At 43.8% G+C, this 24,576-nt stretch overlaps 1 protein-coding gene and 1 long non-coding RNA gene across 2 annotated transcripts; both read left to right on the top strand.

Moving 5' to 3' along the window:
• Positions 1–616: 616 nt before the first annotated feature.
• LOC130387967 (uncharacterized) lies at positions 617–17,899 on the top strand. Its single transcript, XM_056597262.1, has 9 exons — positions 617–727; positions 13,668–13,824; positions 14,968–15,107; positions 15,540–15,744; positions 16,131–16,333; positions 16,434–16,575; positions 16,713–16,963; positions 17,075–17,354; positions 17,853–17,899. The coding sequence occupies exons 1-9, from the start codon at positions 617–619 to the stop codon at positions 17,897–17,899; spliced, it is 1,536 nt and encodes a 511-aa protein (XP_056453237.1).
• Positions 17,900–17,970: 71 nt separating this feature from the next.
• LOC130387048 (uncharacterized) lies at positions 17,971–21,356 on the top strand. Its single transcript, XR_008896276.1, has 14 exons — positions 17,971–18,103; positions 18,191–18,223; positions 18,330–18,416; positions 18,493–18,558; positions 19,163–19,223; positions 19,304–19,354; positions 19,502–19,546; positions 19,720–19,785; positions 20,390–20,450; positions 20,533–20,583; positions 20,731–20,775; positions 20,868–20,929; positions 21,049–21,106; positions 21,247–21,356. It is a non-coding gene; the product is annotated as an uncharacterized LOC130387048 (long non-coding RNA).
• The last annotated feature ends 3,220 nt before the right edge of the window (positions 21,357–24,576 follow it).

Here is a 24,576-nt window from a genome sequence, read left to right as displayed (position 1 = left end):
TTCAGAGAGCAATGCAGAGAAGCCTTTATATTGGCCTTGCATATTGGAGGCCCCATCGGTGGAATTCCCAATACACTGCTTCACATCCAGATCCATGGCCACCAGCACGCCATTCACAAGTTGGGCAAAGTACTGCCCAGTGGAAGCCTCACATCTGGTCACAGCAACTAGTCGCTCATGAACAGTGTCTGTCACATACCGTATGACAACAGAGCACTGATCATGGGCTGTGATGTCCTGTGTGGTGTCGATCTGGACCGAGTACATTCCAGATTTCCGGACTTCAGCAGCGATGGCACTTTTCATGAGGCGTTGAATGGTGGTGATGATGTAGTCGATGGTCGTTTTGGATAGGAGAGTGACAAGGGCACCTCTACCTTTTGTTGAACCAGACTGGTGAACTCTTCTTGGCTCTTTTCGTGCGGAGAGTGAGGTGTTTGCCTATGAGACCTAAATACATCATATTTTCCCAGTAAAACTGTTATGTTCCCAAAAAGTACCATGGTCCTATGTATGTGGCCGTCAATCCAGTGTGTATGCCTGCATCGTCTGTGCTGCTCTGGCCTCTGTAGCTCCAAACCTCTTTTGCCGATGATGCTTTTACTTACATCCTATAATGCGCTCCACACTTGTCGCCTTCCTGCGGACTTGCTCTCGTGAAGGGAATCTGGACACTTATCGCCTCGCCCATGAGAAGTCCTGGATCGTGCTTCGTGAAGATGCGGAGGTAAAATATATGCCTCAGCGCAACCTTCTGTGTAGTTGGCTCTTCTCATGCTCTTCAACGCTTCTGGTGTATGTGTGGTGTAGGTTGGAACATGCCAGTGATGAACGTGTGCTGCTTTTCTGTGTGATTAGCAAAGTGGCGAGACAAAGTGAACAGGAAGAGGGCTTCTTTTTCTTGCACTGTATGCAAAGCCATTTTTCCTGTTTGTGCCGTCTTTACAAAAATATAAGCTCTCATGCACCAGCCTGGTTGCCTTTTGCGTGGGGGCTGAAACGGAAGAAAGAAGGTGGTAAAATGTGTCTGACTCGGCATGGTGAAATCAATCAATAATTTTGCCTTCACTTTCATGTGTCTTCTTGCCCTTGATCATCACTGTAAGCTTGGCCCTCACTCTCTATCATCATGCTTATCCCTGCCTCTGGCCTTGACCTTTCTCTGTTGTCATCCTGGCCTGCTATTCCCTTATCCCTCGGGCCTTGACCTTTCTCTGTCATCTCTGCGGCTATCCCTATCTCTGGCTTGACTTTCTCTGTCATCATGGCGGACTATCCCTATCACTGTCATCTTCAGCCTACCGTGGTGGTAAATAGCGGTTTATCATGTTCGTATGTTAAACCATTGACACAAACACTATCAGCCAAAATACACTTAAGACATGACAGTAAGTCTACAAGAATACTTTTTATAATTAACTTTCCACTATTGGTTAGTACACTCAATGTGTATTAGCTAAAATCTACTTGAAATGAGTCAAACATTAAATATTTAAACACAATTATCGCAATGGTTGAATGCCCTATTATTGCAATGCCTTTCAACATGGCAAATTGATTGGCCTTGCTTTATGCAATGTTTTAATTTAATTGAAACAACATGCCAAACAGGGCGCTACAAAAGATAATTATAAAGTGCACATTTCACAAAGACTCAGCCCTATAGTGCAGTCAACCATGGCTTCCAGAATTTCATTTTCAAGTTTGCTGTGAACATTATCCCAGGCCCTCATTATTTAAAACAAGGAACCTTAACAGTTGGGTGTAACAATAGAAAGTAAACAATCCTGTTGACCAAAATGAAAGTTATCTCCGCAGAAAAACAATTGACGTCGTTAAATGGGTTTGCAGCGTCGTTAATTAACTCGTTAATCGACTTTTATCTTAATAACATCTGCTCGAATTGAAATACACTATTTTTGTACTTGGTATATTAAAGTGTTACTTACGGTGGTAACGGTGTACCCTGGCTCTTATCTTGGCTCTCATGCCCCTGGCTGCTGCTTCCAGCAGCTGAATCATCAATCTAGATAACATATTAACATTTTGTTTAATATGTTGTGAAATGCATGCTATACTTGGCCAAGTCAACGCCTCTACATAACATATTAACAATCTAGATAACATATAAACATTATTTATAATTTTAGATTTTAGCATAACAAACTAGCTGGTTAACTTATTTGTCACAGGTTAATAGAAATTATAAGATTGTCCTATTTACAACTACCACCATGGATAGCTTGCTCATCAATTGTAAGCCAGTGACTACGGCTAACATGTTAAAATAGATAATCTAGATGTTGACAACAACACCAGCTTGCTTATTTTACCAGATCATAACGGTCTATATATGCAAGGCTAGCTGTAGGGAACGTTACCTCATCTGCGAATAGAAAGCTCACATTTGGCAACGTCAACGCCACATTACCTTTTCACTGTCACCAGTCGGTGGTTTTCCAAAGAAATTTGATATTTTTAAATGTTTTGAGGCACCTTTCTCCAGACATTTTTTCTTTTTATCTCTTAGCTTTTCAGCTCCACCTTTTCGTTTTGGTGCCGACGGCATGCTCTCGCACTCTCCAAAACAACGCAGGCAACGAAGAGCTGGGCCTCATGGGTTGTGCGCATGCGTAGAACTGGGTGCCGCGTTGCGTGTATGTATGCAAATCCAAATTCTCTACACTTCGGCTGTGTAAGAACCAATTTAGAGGTGTTTATTAATAAGGTGGAGATCTTTTCTTACTTTGGACTTCCGAAGTCTGTAAAACACATATTAAAAGACACTTAAAAAAAAATCGAAAAATAGTCACCATGAGTGTGAAGACCGATTGCGAGTAGCAGTATAAAAGCAGTCAGTGCGAGTAGCTCTTGGAGCTCTAGGTATAGCTCTTGGAGAAAATTACGCTTGTGCCGCTGTTTCAACCACTGTAGGGCTGATGCGATGATGGGCGTGGGCCGGTGAATAATAGTGATGGGCAGTCTGGATTTATTTTCCGGTGCTCAGCGGCCCCACGGGGACTGGAACGGTATTCCCGATGGCCAGCCGCCCCTGCACAGTCTGTAGACAGCGACCGCGGAGGGTCCAGTCCTTGATGAAGTGGATCGTGGATTACCTCAACTCATATAGGGCTGTGTTGCTCTGCTCAGCCACATGTCCGTCGTCAAGGCATATTTCGTTGCACTGCATACCTCTCTCTCCACTTCTGCCCGACAACTAGCATACAAGTGAGGCAACTCCACTTTGCTAAAGTGCTTCCGACTGGGCATCACGTACCTCGGATCGAGTGTGTGGATGAGTCCCGAAAGCTGTCTTTCTCTGACAATATAAACGGGAGCCATGCCTTTACAGATTGTAGCGTGAAATGGCACCTGTGATCTGCTTGTGTCGCTGAGACGTCTTTCATATTTCGTGCCTTGGGCTGAATGCTTCCTTTAGCTTCGGCTGGCTGTATTTCTTTCCAGAGCCCCCTGCTATGTTTCATCCCTTTTTTGGTTTTGATCGGGAGTATAGTTGGAGTGTGCCCTGTTTGTTATTCTTCGTGATTTTTTCTTCAGGTGGTAAAAGAGGTTGGAAGTATTTCGCATCAGGCGCCTAGGAACGACTTTATCGCACAGTTTACATATCGGCTGCGTTTGTTCTGTATCAGCGGGCTTAAATCCGATAATGTAAGCCAATACCACTGAGCTGCCCCCCATTTTCGTGCACATCCTAAGCGGTTTGCTGCTGTTGGTCTGTGTCTAACCGTTTCTGATGTATAACAGCGGCTGTTGTGGTAACTGTTATGTCTGTCCACCACCCTATGAAGCCGATAATGGATTACCGCGACCTAATCGCCGGAAGTCTATTCACTTTCTTGGGCAAGAGCGACCCCATAGCGCGACCTAAAGCGACCAACGCTACCAGCGGCCAAGTTGACCCCCGCGGACCAAGAGCGCTCAAAAAGAAGTTGTGAAAACTTTTTAACTTTATGCAAATGACTATTATTCGTTCATGGACCTTAACACACGACAGCCATAACGAGAATGGTAGACGCTCTCTTCGCCTTGCGTGGATCCCAGGGAACATCGGCAGGCACTTTGGTTCCTACCTACCTTATTCACTCACTGTAACAAATGTCGGCTGAAGTATAATCGCGGCTGTAACTGCGGCACACCGGTGTTGTACGAACCCACCCTTTTTCAGTTCAGAGATCGAAACGCCATAGTGGTTTGGATAATCAAGTGATGATAAGCGGGAGGTATTTATAGGCGTACATATAGAACGTTCGTATTTAAGCTGGGAATCATTATAATTTTCTCTACATGCCACCAATCTAACCAACCAATCGCGTGTAGCATGCTTTAAACAAACCAAAAAAGTATTTGAAATGCGCACATAAACAAATTATCGACAAGACGGAGGGATAAATGACAAGGGATATATCTCTTGTCTTTTATCCCTCTATTCCCCACTATTCACGGAGCCTGAGGTGAATAATTTTTAATTAAATAGTCTAGATAGATAGATAGTCAAGTCCTTTATTAATACCAAACGACACAATCGTCGGGAATCCAGTTTAGGTGGTTCCCACACAGGACAGTAGCCTACAATACCACACAGAACATAGTCTGACTGGATAATACACCACAAGATCATCACATTAAAACTAGACACGCGTTGATAGATAGATAGACAGAAAGGCCTAGATAGATAGATAGATAGATATGTTCCATTATTTGCCTTGCGGAGCCAACCAGTCCTGTGCACGTATGCAAATTAGCCATGTGTCCCAACGTCTATTTGTTTTGAATGTCGACGAATGAGTGCAGATCATGATTTGCAGATCCAGATCAGTTGAAACTATTTTAACTACTACAGCACGCAGGGTTTTTTGTTCCGGTTTGTAATAGCCTACATTTTAGGATTTTTTTTATATTGGGGGGAATCACTGTCATACTTGTTGTCGAAGCACTTTATTCGAACAAGCAAAACCGTCTCGGCAATATGGCCAAGGTAGTATGGGAGAGTTCACTATTTGATATGGCTGTCTGTAGGGCCGACTAACGCATACTAACGGTTCCTTTAAATGCGTCGCTGCATATGGAATTGTACGTCAATGAAGCGACTTCAGCCGACCAAAGCGAACAAGGACAAAATCGCCGGCGAAACCTTTTGTGAACGACCAGAGCGTCTTGACGCTTTGGTCGCTCCTGGTGTGGACGTACAGTTACACCTTCCTGCAGCGCGTCCATCATTCATTTTTTTTTTAACCAGAATTAAATTTCGCGGGCTCTCGTATGATGCAAAGCAGCGTAACGTAAAGCGGTGTCGTGTCGCAAAACCACGTTCTCTATCTTAATATTCTTTTTTTACAGTTATATAAACTTAGAGTTTGCATAGTAAGAAAAGCAAAATGTTATATTAGGATGTGAAATTATATTAAAAATGTATATTAGCTGTAATAATGAAAAAAAAAGTTTATCACGATAGAAAAGATAGAGGAGAAAGGTCACGATAGACACGTTTCTATCGTCCTCACGATATATATCGTCATATCGCCCAGCCCTACTATGTATTATATGATATTATTTAGATATAGAGCTCCAGGACTGTAACGCAAGTGTTGTACACTTCCTTGTTATTTGGATAACCGTTCTGCTGTTGGTGTGATGGCGCATAACATGAATGAATGAATTGGGGGGAAGGAACTTTGGCTTTGACTCCCTCAAGAACATGAACCACGACATGGAGGAGAAAGGGATTGTTGGCGGCGAATGTCTCCCGCTTGAGCCCCGCTGAGGGACCACCGCCGGAGGCGGAGGTGCATAAGCGCTGCCCGGCAAAGATCCCTTTCTCCTCCTTGTCGTGGTTCATGGTCTTGAGGGAGTCAAAGCCAAAGTTCCTTCCCCCCAATTCATTCTCAACCTTGGCTGAGATAACCCCCAATACGAGTCTCGTTGTAGAAATACCAGAGACGAGAGTCCGACGTGATGCGCCATCACACCAACAGCAGAACGGTTATCCAAATAACAAGGAAGTGTACAACACTTGCGTTATATCTAAATAATATCATATAATACATAGATATCTATATCATATAACATATTGTGTGCGCCTCCAGACGATATTATGAATCACAAACGACTTTGTCGGGTTCTGCGACGTCTCTGGTTCTTCCACTTTCACATCAACCTGAAGTCGACTGAACCGCGCGCTGCCTGCTGCCGGCTGCCCGCTGCCGGGCGATGGTGACTCGCGGCAACCGGCGGCATGTCGCAGTTCATGTACTTCAGCGAGTCAAACCAAAGTTCCTTTCCCCCAATTCCTTCTCAACCATGGCTCAGATAACCCCCACGAGAGTCTCGTTGTGGAAATACAAGACACGTCAAAGAACCGACAAGAAACACTTGCGTTACAGTGTGTGTATTCACACACACACACATGTGGCGCTCGCACGGTCGAGTCTCATTGGCGGGCCAACGTCTCTGGGCGGGCCAGGCAGAGTAAGGGGAGGAGCTGAGATTCCTGATGACGTCATGAGCACAGACATTCCAAATCAGCTCGCTTGAGCCTCCGTTTTTTCGAAGGCGAGCAGAACAGCTAGTGCTAGTTTTTCACCAAACGAAAGTTTTAGCCACTGTGGGACCATAGGCAGGCTAGGGGAACTCATATTTATGTTAGAAAACCTCCCAAAGTGAGATTTTCATGTCATGGGACCTTTAAGATGGCTGAAGGGTCCTCAGTTTCTAGAGAAGGAGGAAACAGACTGGCATGAAATCCCAGAGAGACTAGGACAAATCCCCCTAGATGATCCCGCGGTCAAAAGGGAGGTCTCTGCAAACATTGTTAGTGTGGACACTAATCCAACCAGCATGTTGGTTGAGCATTACTCATCATGGAATAGACTGAAACAAGGGATTGCATGGAATTAAGGATACGGGCACTTCTCCTTCTACAGGAAAGGAAGAGAGCAGCTAGTGGAAACATGAGCCCAGAGTGGACAAAATTAAAGTCCTTGAAAGAAAAGATGAAGCATCCTAGGATAGAATCTGGGGCACAGGAGCTGTCTGTGGAAGACATCAGAGAAGCTGAAAAATCCATCAATCGCTTTGAGCAAAAATGCTACCTCTCTCAGGAGCTTGCTCACTTGGAGAAAGGTATACAAGTGAAGGCAAGTAGCTCAATTTGTAAAATAAATCCAATTCTGGATGAGGGAATGTTGAGGGTGGGAGGGCGGATAAGCAGGTTGGCAATGCCGATAGAGATGAAGAATCCGATTAACCTTCCGAAAGGTTCTCGCATATCCATACTAGTCTTACGCGACATTCATCAGAGTTGGGCATTCTGGAAGAAGTCATATGCTCCCCACACTGAATCAAAGATATTGGTTGCCTAGTGCCAACTCCTCCGCCAGAAAGATCATCAAGAGTTGTGTTTTCTGCCGCCAGATGCAAGCAGCAGCTGGAGAGCAGAAAATGGCCGACCTTCCGGAAGATAGTGTATCGCCAGATCTCCCACCCTTTACGCATGTTGGGATTGACTATTTTGGACCCATAACTGTAAAGCAGGACCGGGCACATGTGAAACGCTGGGGAGTGATCTTCACTTGCCTGGTGAGCCGGGCTGTGCATTTGGAAGTAGCAGGCTAATTGGATACAGACTCGTGCATTAATGCGTTGCGCAGGTTCATATGTCGCAGAGGACCAGTCACCAGCATACGCACAGACAATGGGACCAATTTTGATGGAGCACAGAAAGAGCCGCAGAAATCTCTTAAGGAAATGGATCACCACAGGATTCAAAATGCACTACTGAAAGATGGCGTAAAATGGACTTTAAATCCCCCATTTGGGGCCCACTTTGGTGGAGTTTGGGAAAGGCTGATTAAGCTGGTGAAGAAGATTCTGCTTTCTGTCCTAAAGGAACAGGTGTTGGATGATGAGACTCTGCAGACTGCTTTGTGTGAGGTTGAGTCTATCATGAACGACAGGCCGCTAACAACAGTGTTGTTAGCGATAGTAACCCACCACAAAGTGTTCACATAAGTAACCCACCACAAACTGTTCACATAAAGTCACAAATGTATAGTACTTACTAGGGATGGGCATGATTAATCGACGATCGAATTTCGTAAATTTCGTAAATTTTTCATTGATTAAACTAATGCAGTGTGCAATTAAACATTTTACCACACGGGGGCAATATTTAAATTTGCGGCTCCTCCCCCGCAATAAACATCCCGCTTTGAACGGTGAACTCTTTAGCCTAGCAGCTATAAAAACTACAAAATGACTTAATGCAGGCTATGTGGAAAATGTGCCGACTTTGGCTCAGCCTGGCTCCGCCCTCTTCCGCTACGTAGCTAAGATGGCTGCCGTTGAGTACGAAAAGTGTACATTGCCACACACTTCGCGATTTGACCGTTTTCAGCACACTTATTTTCGCCCAATCTGAATCAAAACGCCCTACGTGCTCAAACTTAACTAGTAAGTACGGATAGTATGGATATTGGAACACGGCGATGTAATAATGAAGCGGACGAGGCCACGGCGAAGTCTGGTGTGGGACCATTATGATTTAAAAAATGACTCCACAAATTACGTGATTTTGTAATTCGTCAGACAACTTATATCCAAACCATTTCCATACTATGGAGCCGTTGGTCTTTCGCTTGCAAACAAGCTCCTCGGAGCTGCATGCGCAGGCGGACTCCATAGCTGTGTTCGAAATCGTTCCCTATCACGGATATAGTGCACTATATAGGGTGCTCGCCATTTTGTAGTGGTGTTCGAATTCTCAGTGGTTAATTTCATGCACAATATAGTGCACTTAAAATACCCAATGAATAGTGAACGATTTCGAACACGGCTCACGGCTCAAAAAGTGATGTGAGTCAGTGGAGGGGGGGGGGGGGCAGGCAGAGACTGTGGGCCCTATCTTGCATCCGGCGCAAGTGACTTAGTCACTGGCGCATGTGTCGTTGCTAGTTTACAACTGGCGCAGAGCGTTCTTTTCCCACCAGCGCCACTCGCCGGTAAATTAGGGATTGATCATGCGCCCCAAGGGGCGGTTCGGCGGAAGGAGGAGGCGTGTTCTATGCGCAAACGGTATTTTGCCGTCTCTGAATTACCATTGACGCTACTGACCAGGAAATACCTGGTTTTAAAGTCAGTGGCGCGTGTTCAGATGCTATTTTAAGGGCGCAAGCATACATGGCGATGCGATGCATTAGATGCTTGTGCACCTCGCGCATACACTTTGCTTCTCTCATCTACCTAGCCGCACATTTCTTGGTAATTATTTGGGAAAGAAACGCTGATGCAGCGCGTAATAAGTTGTACTTGTAAACAATGCATCTGCAAGAACACCGCTACATCAAACAATATTTTCTTGACACAGACATCGTGTAGGCCTACATTGCCCATAACTTTTAGGATTGATGGAGTAGGGCCTATTGATCGTGAAAAACATTGTTTTACCGCGAGTGAGTGTAAAAAGATAGGATATGAATGCTGGGCGTGCTGTGTGTGCTCTGTTTAAACACACGCAAACTAAACCACTCTCATCATCATCTCATCCTTCGTCCGCATATCCGGGGTCGGTCGCTGGGGGGAGCAGCTCAAGCAGGGGGGCCCCGACTTCCCTTTTCCCGGGCCACATTGACAGCCTGAAGGGGGGATCCCGAGGCGTCCAGGCCTAGTGGTGAGATATAATCTCTCCACCTAGTCCTGGGTCTCCCCGAGGTCTCCTCCCCACTGGACGTGCTGAAACACCTCCCAAGGAAGGCGCCCAGTGGGCATCTGTTACCAGATGCCCGAACCACCTCAGCTGACTCCTTCTAAGTAAAGGATAGCAGCGGCTCTATCCGAGTTCCTCACGGATGGCTGAGCTTCTCACCCTATCACTAAGGGAGACGCCAGCCACCCTTCTGAGAAAACTCATCTCGGCCGCTTTGTTACCGCGATCTCGTCCTTCGGTCATCACCCAAACCCTCATGACCATAGGTGAGGATCGGAACGAAGATCGACCGGTAAGATCGAGAGCTTTCCTTGCGGCCTCAGCTCTCTTTCGTAACCACGGTGCGGTAAAGCGAACGCAATACCGCCCCCGATGCTCCGATTCTCCGGCCCATCTCACGCTCCATTAGTTCCCTCACTCGCGAACAAGGACCCCGATGTACTTGAACTCCTTCACTTGGGCAAATAAACACGTAACGCATAATGACAATCAATGGCAATGTCTATTTACCGCGGGGACAACATGCAATAGTAGGATAGCATACAATACTGATAAGAAACAATGTTATAATGTCTGGTATATCATAAATAGAACCACAGTTACCGCTATATCATCTGTTATAGCCTATCATACGTTTTTCTTTGCCGAAATTTATTTGAGGACTCAGTATTTCTGAAGTTGTGGAAGACAACCCCCTATTCCATGTGTGGAATTAGGCTCATATTATTGGCAATAAACTAAGCCATTTTTTGCCCAAATTCATGTGCATCTGTCTCATCGGAGATGCAGACGCGCTGTCAAAATAATCAAACTCGTCCGATTCAAATGAGCTCATGGCTCTTAAAGGGGATGGGATCCCTGACTTTCATTGGTTGGTTGCACCTTCACGCCCCCCTAACACCACACCTACGGGTTAATTTTAGGGCTCAGACCAACCCTTTTTTGAACTGCCGCGCCCGGCCGCAAGCGTATTTATCCGCCTGTAAAATAGCGATAGAGCCGTAGAAACAGCCACAAAGCTACTTGCGCTTTGCGCTTCCCACTTGCGTTTCAGACCGTTCAAATAGGGCCCTGTGTGTGAGCCGGAGGCAGAGCGGGAGAGACATAAGCAGAGTTACGAAATAGCAGGCGGCAGGCGCGGTTCGAAACTGGTGTTATTTGGAACAAATGTGCTGTAATTTCAACGCAAATTAAATTATATCGATATTGACGATATGGTCTCGTTTCATATCGCGTTTGAAAAAATATCGATATATTTTAAATATCGATATATCGCCCAGCACTATACTATACCGTACTATCCGTATTCACGAGTACGTTCATATTTCAGATGTGAGTGCTGTTCCAAATCGAGTACTCTGTGGTGCACTAACCGGAAATTACGATCACGACTGCCGCCGCGTCTCCTCCCCCGCAATAAACATCGCTTTGAACGGTGAACTCTTTACGCCTAGCAGCTATAAAAAGCTCTAAAAACTACAAAATGAATATTGATGCGGGCAATGTGGAAAATGCACCGACTTTGGCTCAGCCTGGCTCCGCCTCTTCCGCTACGTAGCTAAGATGGCTGCCGTTGAGTACGGAAAGTGTCCTTCGATCCACACTTCACGATTAGCCCGTTTTGAGTACGACATCCGGGTCCTTGAAGTATACTTTTCGCCGGATCTGAATTGGAATGTACTACGTACTCAAAATTTGGCTAGTAAGTACGGATAGTACGGGTATTGGAACACGGCACTGGCCGGAGGCAGAGAAAGCCGAGGAGCCATTTTAAAAGCAGGTCGAGGAAAGACAGGAGAGGGGGACCGGTGTTTCAGTTCAAGTCGTGACCGTGTTAACTGGTGACCATCAGCCGAATGCGTCGCTTGTTGTCGTGGCTACGCCAGCTGTAGGGAAAAGATTCGTAGCTGTCCTTGCGAATGCCTCTTTGATTTATTTTCAATAAAATGTCCAAAACATAACCATCTCATTCGTATTTGGAGTTTAATTGGAGGAAACTTGTCACGTAAGCCGAAATAAATGGAAAATTGGTGTTTGTTTTTTAATAATAAACACGGGATTCAAACTCATACCATTTTGGGGGAAAGATATTTCAAGCTGAGATTCCATTCCATTGTGCCGTTGAGCCAGAGACTGAGTAACCCCTGATTGCAGCCTGCAGATCGAGGAGGAGCTAAATGTGGGCGTGGTTAAACGTTTAACCCCGCCCACATTTAAGGAAAATTCCGCGCAGTATCATGGACTCAGACGGAAATACGTTCTCCCGCTTTCTGCAGAAAGCGGGAGAACGTATTTCCGTCTGAGTCCTACTGCGCGCTTTTCTGCTAGAGGTAAGTTGCCGCTCTCTGTTCGTGTACATTATGCACTAATGTATGGATAGACCAACAAGTTGATCATTAAAATATTCATGGAAGTAACATGCATAGGCCTCATGTTTATGTCATGAGGTCGTTTGAAAAACAGCATTTAGGCAGTGTTTTTAAGCTTTTTTTAACGCCATGCCCTCGGGCGTGGCGTCCACATATGAGGACAATTAAATAAACTCCAATATTTTGCTTATCATGGTAATATTCTCCAAACCACATTGGTAATATATGTTTCGTGAAACATTGAAACCTGATTTAAATTTTGCTTTTCCCCTCCAGATTTGCCTGCACATTGCACCACGACATTGCACCACATAACACACACATTACGAACCCAACAGTTCTTTTAAGAACTCCTCTCTGTCCGTCTGTCTTTGTCTGACTGACTGACTGATGGTCTGTCTGTCGGACTGACTGATGGTCTGTCTGTCTGTCTGACTGACTGACTGACTGTCTGTCTGTCTGACGGACCGTCTGTGTCCTTATTTTCTCTGGTCAGGTAGGTTCACTGCAATGCTTAAAAAAAAATCATATTTCATATCCGGGTTTATAAAAACAGTTACTAATGCGCTATATTTGTGTGTGTTTCTACCCTAGAGTATGTCTGAGAGAAATAAAGAAGGTAATCAATAAATCATTCACTTGAAATCGAGTATGATAAGGCATAATAACAGGATTTGAATATCAACATTTAATGCATAGCCTTACTCTTTGTATAGTGCATTCCATTTTGATATTGGAATTCTGCGTTGACAATGATCAAAATAAATGTGATGAAATGCATTCATTTATTCATTCTTTGTTTCCGTTTGTTACATACAGCTGTTTTGATTGACCTTGTGTTGCCTTTGTACATGTGCGTGCGTGTGTGTGTGTGTGTGTATGTGCGTGACAGGTGTCCCACTGCGGTCCCCCCCGCTACATGGAGCCCCACATCCTGGGCTGGAGGCCTCTCATGCTCTCCATCAGGCTGATGTACTTCCTCTTCCTGAGGCCATCCCTGATGACGTCAATGTGGTAAAAAAGAATAAAACATTTCAGCGTCAATTTCAGATGGTAAAAGTTATGTTTTAGCAGATGTTTAAGTGATGCTGTGCCTTTTAATGTTTATTCTTTTCCCCTCTGATATATAGAGACACATTAGCATACTTTTGGATGGTGATACACCAAAAATTAATAACATCACCAACAGTGAACTGTTCCACTGTCCCTTCTGTCAATTCGTGGGTGCAAAATATAAGGTTGACAACCATGTAAAAGGCCATTCGTCACTGAAACACAAAGGTGCTTATCTAAATTATTACACAATGAATTAATTTGTATTTTTTCACAAGTATGAATCTTACTTCCTTAATTCCTCTCTTACAGAGTTCACAATAATAAAGTGTGGATTGAGTTGTCGGACGGCAACACATTTTCACTGTTGCTATTGTGCAGCAACACTTCTAAATCGAATGCAATTGGCAAGGCACCTGCAAATACACCAGGTGGAGGTGCAAGCTGCAGCCCCTACACAGCTCCCTGTGGCCCCCGCTCAGCTCCCTGTGGCCCCCGCTCTGCTCCCTGTGGCCCCCGCTCAGCTCCCCGTGGCCCCGGCTCGGCTCCCCGTGGCCCCGGCTCAGCTCCCCGTGGCCCCGGCTCAGCTCCCCGTGGCCCCCGCTCAGCTCCCTCAGCTCCCTGTGGCCCCCAATCAGCACACATTGGCTCCTGGAGAAAGTTCCACGGCCACTAAAGCAAGTGAGCTAAATAAATTCTGTTGTCCTCATTGTAAGTTGATGCTAAACAAAAGGAACTTCAAAATACACTGCAGGAGAAAACACACCAACCTCCTTGAGACAATAACGAAGGAAAGATTTTTGGCCTGTCAGTGCATCGATGGTACACATGGTGTGTTTGCAGTGGAAAAATCTTTTTGTGGTCCTGCAACACCCATACATGTCATCAAGAACATTTGGGGGCCAGCACAGAAGATCGTCTGTGAGGTCGACCAGTGTCGATTGAATGGTGACTTTGCTCAGAGGAGCGGGATGTTGCCTTTTGAGTGTCACCACATCCATCATTATTGTATTGCCCACGCACTGACGGTGAAACCGTGACACTACCAGGTGAGGCCTTGGAAAGAATGGTGGAAAACAAGTGGTTTGGTGAGGAGCGTAAGGCCGGCCTCTTGCGTTGCCAAAAAAATGCTGATGCTGAGGGTGTGCCTCTTTCAGTGCACCTGACTGTAGGTGGCCCACCATCTAAATTTCATGTATCCGTTTATGAAAAAAAGGTTACATACTACAGCAGGTTGGGAAGAGTTATATGATTCAAAGCAAAACACCTGGCATTGTCCCTGCTCTAAAGCGAGACAATCCTGTATCCATAAAGCTGTTGCTAAATGGCATCTGTTTGTGACAAAGAGGGAGCTTTTTAGGTAGGAAGGAGGAAGAGACACTTAATCTTACAGAGATCAGCACAGTCCAATACGACAGCGACTCTAAAGAGGACAGTTATCCACCAGATGACAGAGAAATTGCAAGGATGCTTAAATACCTCCTCAACAAAAAAAGATCCCGGCAAATATACCCCAGGCTCTCATAGAGCAGTCGAGAGAGGGGAGAAGAGACGACAGCTTTCCTAAGCACCTTATCCCAAGAGAAAAAAAGTGTGTAGAATGTGAATACACACTCTGTGAACATCTGATTACAGCGAAAGGCAAGATCCTGACAAGCACAGGTGTAGTTGAAGGTTGGTACCATCACAGGTCTTTATATGTGTTCTTATCAGTTAATGGGTGACATAATTTATATGTACGTGAGAAACAGAAAAAAATGTTTCTACTAATCTCAAATGACATATAAGCAATAATCATGATCTTTGGTTGAACTGTGTTTTTAGGAATATCAACATACAGGAAATCATGCCTGAACTGCGGCATGATTTACAGATACCAGGAGTGGGATGAGGGTATCCACAACTTTGATGACCACATCATCCTGTCTCTGCACTTGTGCCTGATGGTCAGGAATGCACTACAGGTACTCTCTGTCTGTCTGTCTGTCTGTCTGTCTGTCTGTCTGTCTGTCTGTCTGTCTGTCTGTCTGTCTGTGTCTGTGTCTGTGTCTCTCTCTCTCTTCTCTCTTCTCTCCTTTCTCTCTCTCTCTCTCCTTCTCTCTCTCTCTCTCTCTCTCTCTCTCTCTCTCTCTCTCTCTCTCTCTCTCTCTCTCTCTCTACATACACACACACACACACACACACACGGAAAAATGTGTCAGGACTTAATATGCTTTGCTACCGCAAGCACACTAATAATAAGATATCCTTGCCTGTTCCTCTTTTATTAAAATATATTCATTACAGATCCTTTCTGTAAAATAAATGACGATTGAAGATGCAACACTTACAAAATATATTACTTTTATTTTGAAATGTTATAACATTGGAACCCTCCGTTATTCATAATTTTCCAGACCCATACAGCTATCAGTAAAGTGATAGAAATTATAGAGACAACGGAAAAGGTGTCCTTTCCAAACAAGGAAAGAGTTCTGCAGGCATACCTCCACTTTGAGGCCCTAACCGACCATGAGTACACGTACAGTTGTGTGTCATGTGGAAACAACCCAGCAGTTGTTGTTATGGACCTCCACAAAAAAGGCGTTTTCAATATGCCAGGTGAGTTATGCTATTATTTCACATATTTTAGCTTCATTGTTTGTGTAGCACCTCATCTGTCTCTGAATTGTGTAAGATCATGTTACCCATGCCCTTGAATAACGCTGCATCAAATGCCGTGTTCGGAGTGTTTTTTTAGGGATTGAGCTATGAATAACAAACTATTGTTTTAACAGTGAGTGACATCCCAAGCCCACCTGAAGGCTATGATGGTAATGTTGACATGGACCATTTCTGGAACACTGTGGCCACAGAAATGCTCAGTCGTGGATTAATTCCATGTAAGTCTTGTCAAAAGACAGAACAGCTAAAGAACAGTTGGAGAGAGAGTAAAGTATAATAAAATGTGTTTAATGTTGTGATTCTCATCACATTTGTTCACAAAGATGGACGGAAGAACCCTTTCGTTGTGCCCCCGAGCTATCATCACTGGGCCCCCTGGATTGGCCCACACACCCGGAGGTCAAATTCTGTGTTGAACACAGAATTTGAAAAATTGCAAAGCCCCAAAGCAGATGGAGATGATAACTTTAATGATGACGAAAAAATGCATGAGGAGCGGCTCACAGATGAGCTTGTGAACTTGAAGGTGAATGAGTTGATGAAATATGCCAAATCCACTTCTTTATGCTAAAAAAATATGTTTATGCTATATTAACAATATCAACTTCATTGCATTTTCACAACAGGTACAGGAGGTCAGGGCACTGTGCAAACAGTGTGGTGTGGATGATAAGGGGTCCAAGATAGACATGGTTATGAGACTGTCTGACAAAATGTCTAATAGAGTCACCTACAACAAGGTCTTTGAGAAAGTGTGGGGTGCTTCTGGTAAGTGAAATGATATGGAATGTTGAAGATAATTTCACTTTGTTATGCATTGTTGTGTTAAAGAAATGATCATTATGTAGTAGGTTAGCTATACATGCTCCTAATGTCAGTTATTACTTTTTTTTTCTGTTTCACAGGTGGCTGGGCAGTTATCACTTGCCCATGTGGGGTTGTGTTTTCAGTCAAATTCAACCTTAGAGCAGAGAGTCCACGTGACTTTGTGGATCTCTTGCTGTCCTGGAAACACCTCCCCAATGTGGCTGTGTATGATTATGCCAGGGGTCTGGCACTGCATGCCAACCGCAGGCAGCCAGGAATATTTGCCCCTTTTCAGGGAAGGTTACTGGATCCCACCCCAGAGAACGTGAAGCAGGCCTCAGAGGGAAAGGTCCATGTCAACTTGCCTTGGCTGAAATTTCAAAAAAAGCCAGCTGACAAAGATGGTCACCCTCTCACTGGATCCTCACAGCATTTTGCTTTGAACGATGTGTTCCACCAGGGGAACAGCAAAGACCAGTGTGAGGTTCTAAGAAAGCTGGAGCTTGTGCCTGAACTTGCTGGTCTTATTAACAGCCAGTGTGCGGAGCAGCTGTTTTCAGGGATGAGAAAAAACAACTACTTTTTAAATCAGACAACCCCATCAACACACATTTTTCTACAAAGAAACATTCTCCACCATTACAACATGGCAAGGAACCAAAAAATCAAAAATCAGTACAGCAAGATTGTTCCTCCAGATGTTTCATTGCAGTTTGACAGCTATGGAAGGGTTGTCTTAGGTATGGGATTGAATAATTATGCACATTTGTCGTCTTCATCTACTTCAGACAATAAAGTTTGTTGCTATTTTTCCTATAGCTCACTCCCCATCAGCTGCGATGTCAATTGGGTCATATGGGAACGAACAAGAAGACTCTCAAGAGTATGAGTCAGAAGTTGAAATGCAGTGTGACAGCCATGGAATGGTAGTCTTAGGTATGGGATTGAATATTTATGCACATTTGTCGTCTTCATCTACTTTAGACAATAAAGTTTGTTGCATGTTTTTCCTATAGCTCACTCGCAATCAACCGTGATGTCAACTGGGTCATCATGGAAAGAACAAGAGGAGTCTCAAGAGTGTGAGTCATGGCTCTATTTTGCACCTCATTCAAATGAGAAATGTGACATTTCACACTTAATTTCATTTTTCGGTTGCTTTCTACACTAGTAAATGATGACAGTGAGCAGAGACCTCATGGAGACTTCCCTAGTCTCCACAAGTTTTCAGCCCACAGATCATGCTGGGGACAGAAACTCCAAGACAGCCAAGAACAACTGGTAAAGTTAACCATTGTGCCACTGTGGTTATCTATGCATGTCACTCATATAATCATACATTTATAAAGACTTTGTTTTCTTCCACTAGCTGTCTCATGTCTTGGATGAGACCAAAAGTCACACTCAGCACCTTGCAATGGTGAATAACATCATCCTGACCCGCTTTGACTTTTGGACTCTGGGTTTGCAGCGGGACATGGAGGGAACGGTAGGCATAGAGAATGTGCTGTGCTGATATGGTTTATGTAATATTTTTCAAAATCTTCCAATAATTTGTGTTTATGTGTTCTACTAGATCCTGAACTCTTGTCTCAAAATGATTGAGAAGGTAGTGTAGCTCCTGTGAAATATTTAATTCAAAATTATTGGATAGTCTAGTTCAATAGTCAATATATTTTGACAGTAAGAGATTTAGCAAACTTTCTCTGTTATAGAGAGTAGAGAACCTGTTTGCTGCAGACAGCTATGTCATTTCCACTTGGTTCCCACCATCATCGAGGAACGCCATGGATCACCTTCCGGTAATTTGTTTAAAAGTTTTGCTTTATTGAGTGAAGTTTGAGCATTTAATATTCAGCTATTGTTGTCTTTTTACAGGATAATGCAGCCAGTCTACAGTGGATTATTCTCCCAGTGTCCGTACCTGGACATTGGACACTCAGTGTAAATACCTTTTATATTTTCTTCCTTTCTTTTCTTTACACAACAAGTCGCTCATTGCTGATTTTAATGTTTTTCGATAATAATTAAATGCATGTCAGCTCTGTTGGGATTCAAGGAACATTACACAACTCACTGCAACTGGTTATATTTGAATTTGAATATTTAACAGATACTGAGGCCACAGGCTAGGGAGATTTTCTTCCTAGATTCCCTCTGGGGCAGCGGTTGGAGAGATGAGAGTAGAACCAGTCTATTCAGGTTTTTAGGGCACCTCGCATAATCCTTTCTGGACAGTGGTAGTTCTGTTTTAAACCACTTGTCCTCTTGTTTGTTTTAATCGATGGTTCTGTTTTTATTTGATCTAAAAAAATCCATTCCATATTCCAACTACAGTATTTTGATTCCTTAAACAGATGGAAACAGAACTATTTATCTTTTTTGAGACAGGCAGTTCTTTTTAAGCCCGTTATGAAAACTTTTTTATTTGAAGTTCCAACCTCTTCCTTATTCAGTTCAGGCTTTGTTCCAAGCGTTTCTGCATACTTTTCAAACAAAAGTTAATTGAAGTTGAGTTACTTTTATTTACTTGCTTATTATTTGACAGACACGTTGCTCACAGCCTCTCTTCTGGCCCCTGGAGAGAGCTTGGTGTGAATGATGTCCAGGTAAGACATTACATAATAGCATTTGCTAACTTTTTACTTTTCTTGCCATACTTTATTAAAATACATTGTTCACACCTCAGGGCCTAACAAAGCAAGGGTGCTCCAACAACTGTGGCGTGTTTGTTTTGATGGTAAGACCTAATCAGTTTGTTATGGCATTGCTGTTGTCTGTACAAATGTTTGCTTGCTACATTAAAACCACATTAATTTGTATTGAAAAAAAATTATCCTTGGGAACACGCCTGACATTATATTAACCAGTACCTCTTGAATTTCAGTACACTCTGTACATTGTAATGGGGGCCAATTGTGATTTCAGCGAGGTATGTGTAAATCGTGACACATTATGTTTAGTGTACAAGGTGTTATTTATTTTTACAACATATTAACATCTTCCTGCATTTCCTTCTTCAAAGGAAAACATGCTGCAAATTAGGAGATGGTGGTGTCTCGAAGTTTGAGCATTTAATATTCAGCTATTGTTGTCTTTTTACAGGATAATGCAGCCAGTCTACAGTGGATTATTCTCCCAGTGTCCGTACCTGGACATTGGACACTCAGTGTAAATACCTTTTATATTTTCTTCCTTTCTTTTCTTTACACAACAAGTCGCTCATTGCTGATTTTAATGTTTTTCGATAATAATTAAATGCATGTCAGCTCTGTTGGGATTCAAGGAACATTACACAACTCACTGCAACTGGTTATATTTGAATTTGAATATTTAACAGATACTGAGGCCACAGGCTAGGGAGATTTTCTTCCTAGATTCCCTCTGGGGCAGCGGTTGGAGAGATGAGAGTAGAACCAGTCTATTCAGGTTTTTAGGGCACCTCGCATAATCCTTTCTGGACAGTGGTAGTTCTGTTTTAAACCACTTGTCCTCTTGTTTGTTTTAATCGATGGTTCTGTTTTATTTGATCTAAAAAAATCCATTCCATATTCCAACTACAGTATTTTGATTCCTTAAACAGATGGAAACAGAACTATTTATCTTTTTTGAGACAGGCAGTTCTTTTTAAGCCCGTTATGAAAACTTTTTTATTTGAAGTTCCAACCTCTTCCTTATTCAGTTCAGGCTTTGTTCCAAGCGTTTCTGCATACTTTTCAAACAAAAGTTAATTGAAGTTGAGTTACTTTTATTTACTTTGCTTATTATTTGACAGACACGTTGCTCACAGCCTCTCTTCTGGCCCCTGGAGAGAGCTTGGTGTGAATGATGTCCAGGTAAGACATTACATAATAGCATTTGCTAACTTTTTACTATTTTCTTGCCATACTTTATTAAAATACATTGTTCACACCTCAGGGCCTAACAAAGCAAGGGTGCTCCAACAACTGTGGCGTGTTTGTTTTGATGGTAAGACCTAATCAGTTTGTTATGGCATTGCTGTTGTCTGTACAAATGTTTGCTTGCTACATTAAAACCACATTAATTTGTATTGAAAAAAAATTATCCTTGGGAACACGCCTGACATTATATTAACCAGTACCTCTTGAATTTCAGTACACTCTGTACATTGTAATGGGGGCCAATTGTGATTTCAGCGAGGTATGTGTAAATCGTGACACATTATGTTTAGTGTACAAGGTGTTATTTATTTTACAACATATTAACATCTTCCTGCATTTCCTTCTTCAAAGGAAAACATGCTGCAAATTAGGAGATGGTGGTGTCTCGCTCTCCTGCAGAACTTCCCCATGCCGTAAGAGCCCTGAATATCACACTTTTGAATCAAATGACAAAAAAAACAGTTTTACGCACTGCCAACAGTCCAACATGAATGTTTTCATAGTTACTGTATGTTGTCATAAAATCACTAAGGTCTGAGGAAGACCGATTGCACGACAGGAAACGGCGACGACTGCAAGGAGGGCTACAGGTGAGAGGTCATGTGATTAATTAGTCTTGTAGTCAACTATTGCTAGACTATAGCGTAATCCCTCCACTTATTTAAATTATCTGTTTCACATCTTGCATTGTTATTGTGCCTATAAGAACCGCAATCTGTTTCCTTTCTAGACACTGGGAAATTGACGGACCTGGAAACCGGGAACAGGGTTGCTTGCTATGGGCAAGATACTTGATAATACCTTGATACTTGCCTTTGTCAAACATTTATGGAAGCTTTTTTTTTTCCTCTTTACAGATCAACATTTTTTGCCTGGGGTGAAAATCAAAATCAAAATCAATCTTCTGTCTTTGGTTTATTTGACATGGCTAATATAATTGAGGGTACGAAATAATATGTGTCTATACTAAAAAAGACATTTGAAATGACAAGTTAAAAGTAGGAATGTCTAAGTCTATCAAATGCATGAACTTCTTTCCATATTAAGTCATCGTGCTGTGCTGTGCTGTATTGATGTTTGAGAATGTGCTGCCGGATCTCCGCCACCAGATGGCGCCCGAGAGGGTAAAACCATGGGTTAAACGTTTAGACCCGCCCACATTTAGCTCCTCCTCGATCTGCGGCTGCAGTCAGGGGCGCTTGGAAGTTTCCTTAGATGTGGGCGGGGTTAAACGTTTAACCCCGCCCACATTTAGCTCCTCCTCGATCTGCAGGCTGCAGTCAGGGGCACTTGCAGAGACTTGATTCAGCTGCAGGACTAAAAAACACCACTAGTCTTCTTCCTAAGAACAGGAGGCAGCCAGATCAACTTGTGACCCGACTGTCCATGCTATTATAGACCATGGTATTTGTCTCGCTTACCAAAAGAAGAGGCCATTACACCAGTTATTCAAAACCTAATGTTGTGTTTCCCTCAACTGCCTACAACCCAGCCAAAAACACTTATGCGCTCTTTCGCTACCATTTCAGTCGCCTGATGTGGCGTAGTCTCTTGCTCTGGATCGTCTCTAGCAAAGCAGCGAGCTCGAGAATCAATGTGACGCAAGGCAGTATCACTCTGAGACACAACGTTTATTCAGATCAACAAAGCATACCTACAGATCGTCCAAGGGATGATAGGTCTAACGAACAGTCGAACAGGGTTGCTGCTGCTACGGGTTCCCTGTTACCAGGGAACCCGTAGCAGGGAACTAAATGGCAGCTGCACGGCCGAATTAGCCCCAAAAAAGTGTAGTAACCCAGAGAACCAGCTACAACATAGTTTTCATCCAAACGAGCCGTCTTTAGCGAACGGTGAATTGCATTGGCTTCTACGAGCAGTCGGCTTTCAGCCGCGAGCTTAGGGACCGTCTGCAAAGTGCAAAACTGAATTGCATTGGCTTCTACGAGCAGTCGGCTTTCAGCCGCGAGCTTAGGGACCGTCTGCAAAGTGCAAAACTGAAAACGACAAAATAGTAACATTTCTATAGCGTCGCCATTATTGACTCTAGAGCCCCAAAACTTGTTCCATAGAGGCATGGCACAGGAGGTCTACCATGACTAACGCTACCCTGAACCACCTCCTCAGGATCAGTATTGAGGGGCCTGCAATTGATCAATTTGATTTTGACAAGGCAGTGAGCCGTTGGGGCAGTCTCAGGAACAGACGGCTGCTGTTGTGATTTGTCCTACTTAATAAAAGTTTAGCCAATATTTTTGAAATTTGTCGTGTTTATTTACAGGGTAAAGTTGTACAAGTCTACCAAAAGTTGTATTTTAGTTTTTCAGGATGACCACAAGAGCTAGAATTTCTCTCTAAGATAGCCTCAGAATGTACCATTTAACACGGTACCATTTAACACGGTCACGACTTGAACTGAAACACCGGTCCCCCTCTCCTGTCTTTCCTCGACCTGCTTTTAAAATGGCTCCTCGGCTTTCTCTGCCTCCGGCCAGTGCCGTGTTCCAATACCCGTACTATCCGTACTTACTAGCCAAATTTTGAGTACGTAGTACATTCCAATTCAGATCCGGCGAAAATAAGTATACTTCAAGGACCCGGATGTCGTACTCAAAACGGGCTAATCGTGAAGTGTGGATCGAAGGACACTTTCCGTACTCAACGGCAGCCATCTTAGCTACGTAGCGGAAGAGGCGGAGCCAGGCTGAGCCAAAGTCGGTGCATTTTCCACATTGCCCGCATCAATATTCATTTTGTAGTTTTTAGAGCTTTTTATAGCTGCTAGGCGTAAAGAGTTCACCGTTCAAAGCGGGATGTTTATTGCGGGGGAGGAGACGCGGCGGCAGTCGTGATCGTAATTTCCGGTTAGTGCACCACAGAGTACTCGATTTGGAACAGCACTCACATCTGAAATATGAACGTACTCGTGAATACGGATAGTACGGTATAGTATAGTGCTGGGCGATATATCGATATTTAAAATATATCGATATTTTTTCAAACGCGATATGAAACGAGACCATATCGTCAATATCGATATAATTTAATTTGCGTTGAAATTACAGCACATTTGTTCCAATAACACCAGTTTCGAACCGCGCCTGCCGCCTGCTATTTCGTAACTTGCTTATGTCTCTCCCGCTCTGCCTCCGGCTCACACACACAGGGCCCTATTTGAACGGTCTGAAACGCAAGTGGGAAGCGCAAAGCGCAAGTAGCTTTGTGGGCGGTTCTACGGCGCTATCGCTATTTTACAGGCGGATAAATGACGCTTGCGCCGCGGCGCAAGTGTCAAAAGGGTTGGTCTGAAGCAGCCTAATTACCCGTAGGTGTGGTTTGGGCGTGACGTGCAACAAACCAATGAGAGTGCCAGCTCCCATCCCCTTTAAGAGCCATGAGCGCATTTGAATCGGACGAGTTGATATTTTGACAGCGCGTCTGCAGTCTCCGATGAGACAGATGCACATGAATTTGCAAATGGCTTAGTTTATTGCCAAATAATATGGCCTAATTCACACATGGAATAAGGGGTTTTCTTCCACAACTTCAGAAATACTGAGTCCTCAAATAAATTTCGGCAAAGAAAACGTATGATAGGCTATAACATATGATATGCGGTAACTGTGGTTCTATTTAATGATATGGGCCTACGCAATACATTATAAACATTGTTTCTTATCAGTATTGTATGCTATCCTAATATGCATGTGTCCCCGCGGTAATATACATTGCCATTGATTGTATTATGCGTTACGTGTTTAGTTTGCCCAAGTGAAGGAGTTCAAGTACCTCGGGGTCTTGTTCGCGAGTGAGGGAACTATGGAGCGTGAGATTGGCCGGAGAATCGGAGCAGCGGGGGCGGTATTGCGTTCGCTTTACCGCACCGTTGTTACGAAAGAGAGCTGAGCCGCAAGGCAAAGCTCTCGATCTACCTGTCGATCTTCGTTCCTATCCTCACCTATGGCATGAGGGTTGGGTGATGACCGAAAGGACGAGATTGCGGGTACAAGCGGCGAGGAGTTTTCTCGAAGGGTGGCTGGCGTCTCCCTTAGGGATAGGG

The sequence above is a fragment of the Gadus chalcogrammus genome, chromosome 8, assembly GCF_026213295.1.
Source record: "Gadus chalcogrammus isolate NIFS_2021 chromosome 8, NIFS_Gcha_1.0, whole genome shotgun sequence".
Taxonomy (NCBI): Eukaryota; Metazoa; Chordata; class Actinopteri; order Gadiformes; family Gadidae; genus Gadus; species Gadus chalcogrammus.
This window is presented reverse-complemented; position numbering and strand designations above follow the sequence as displayed.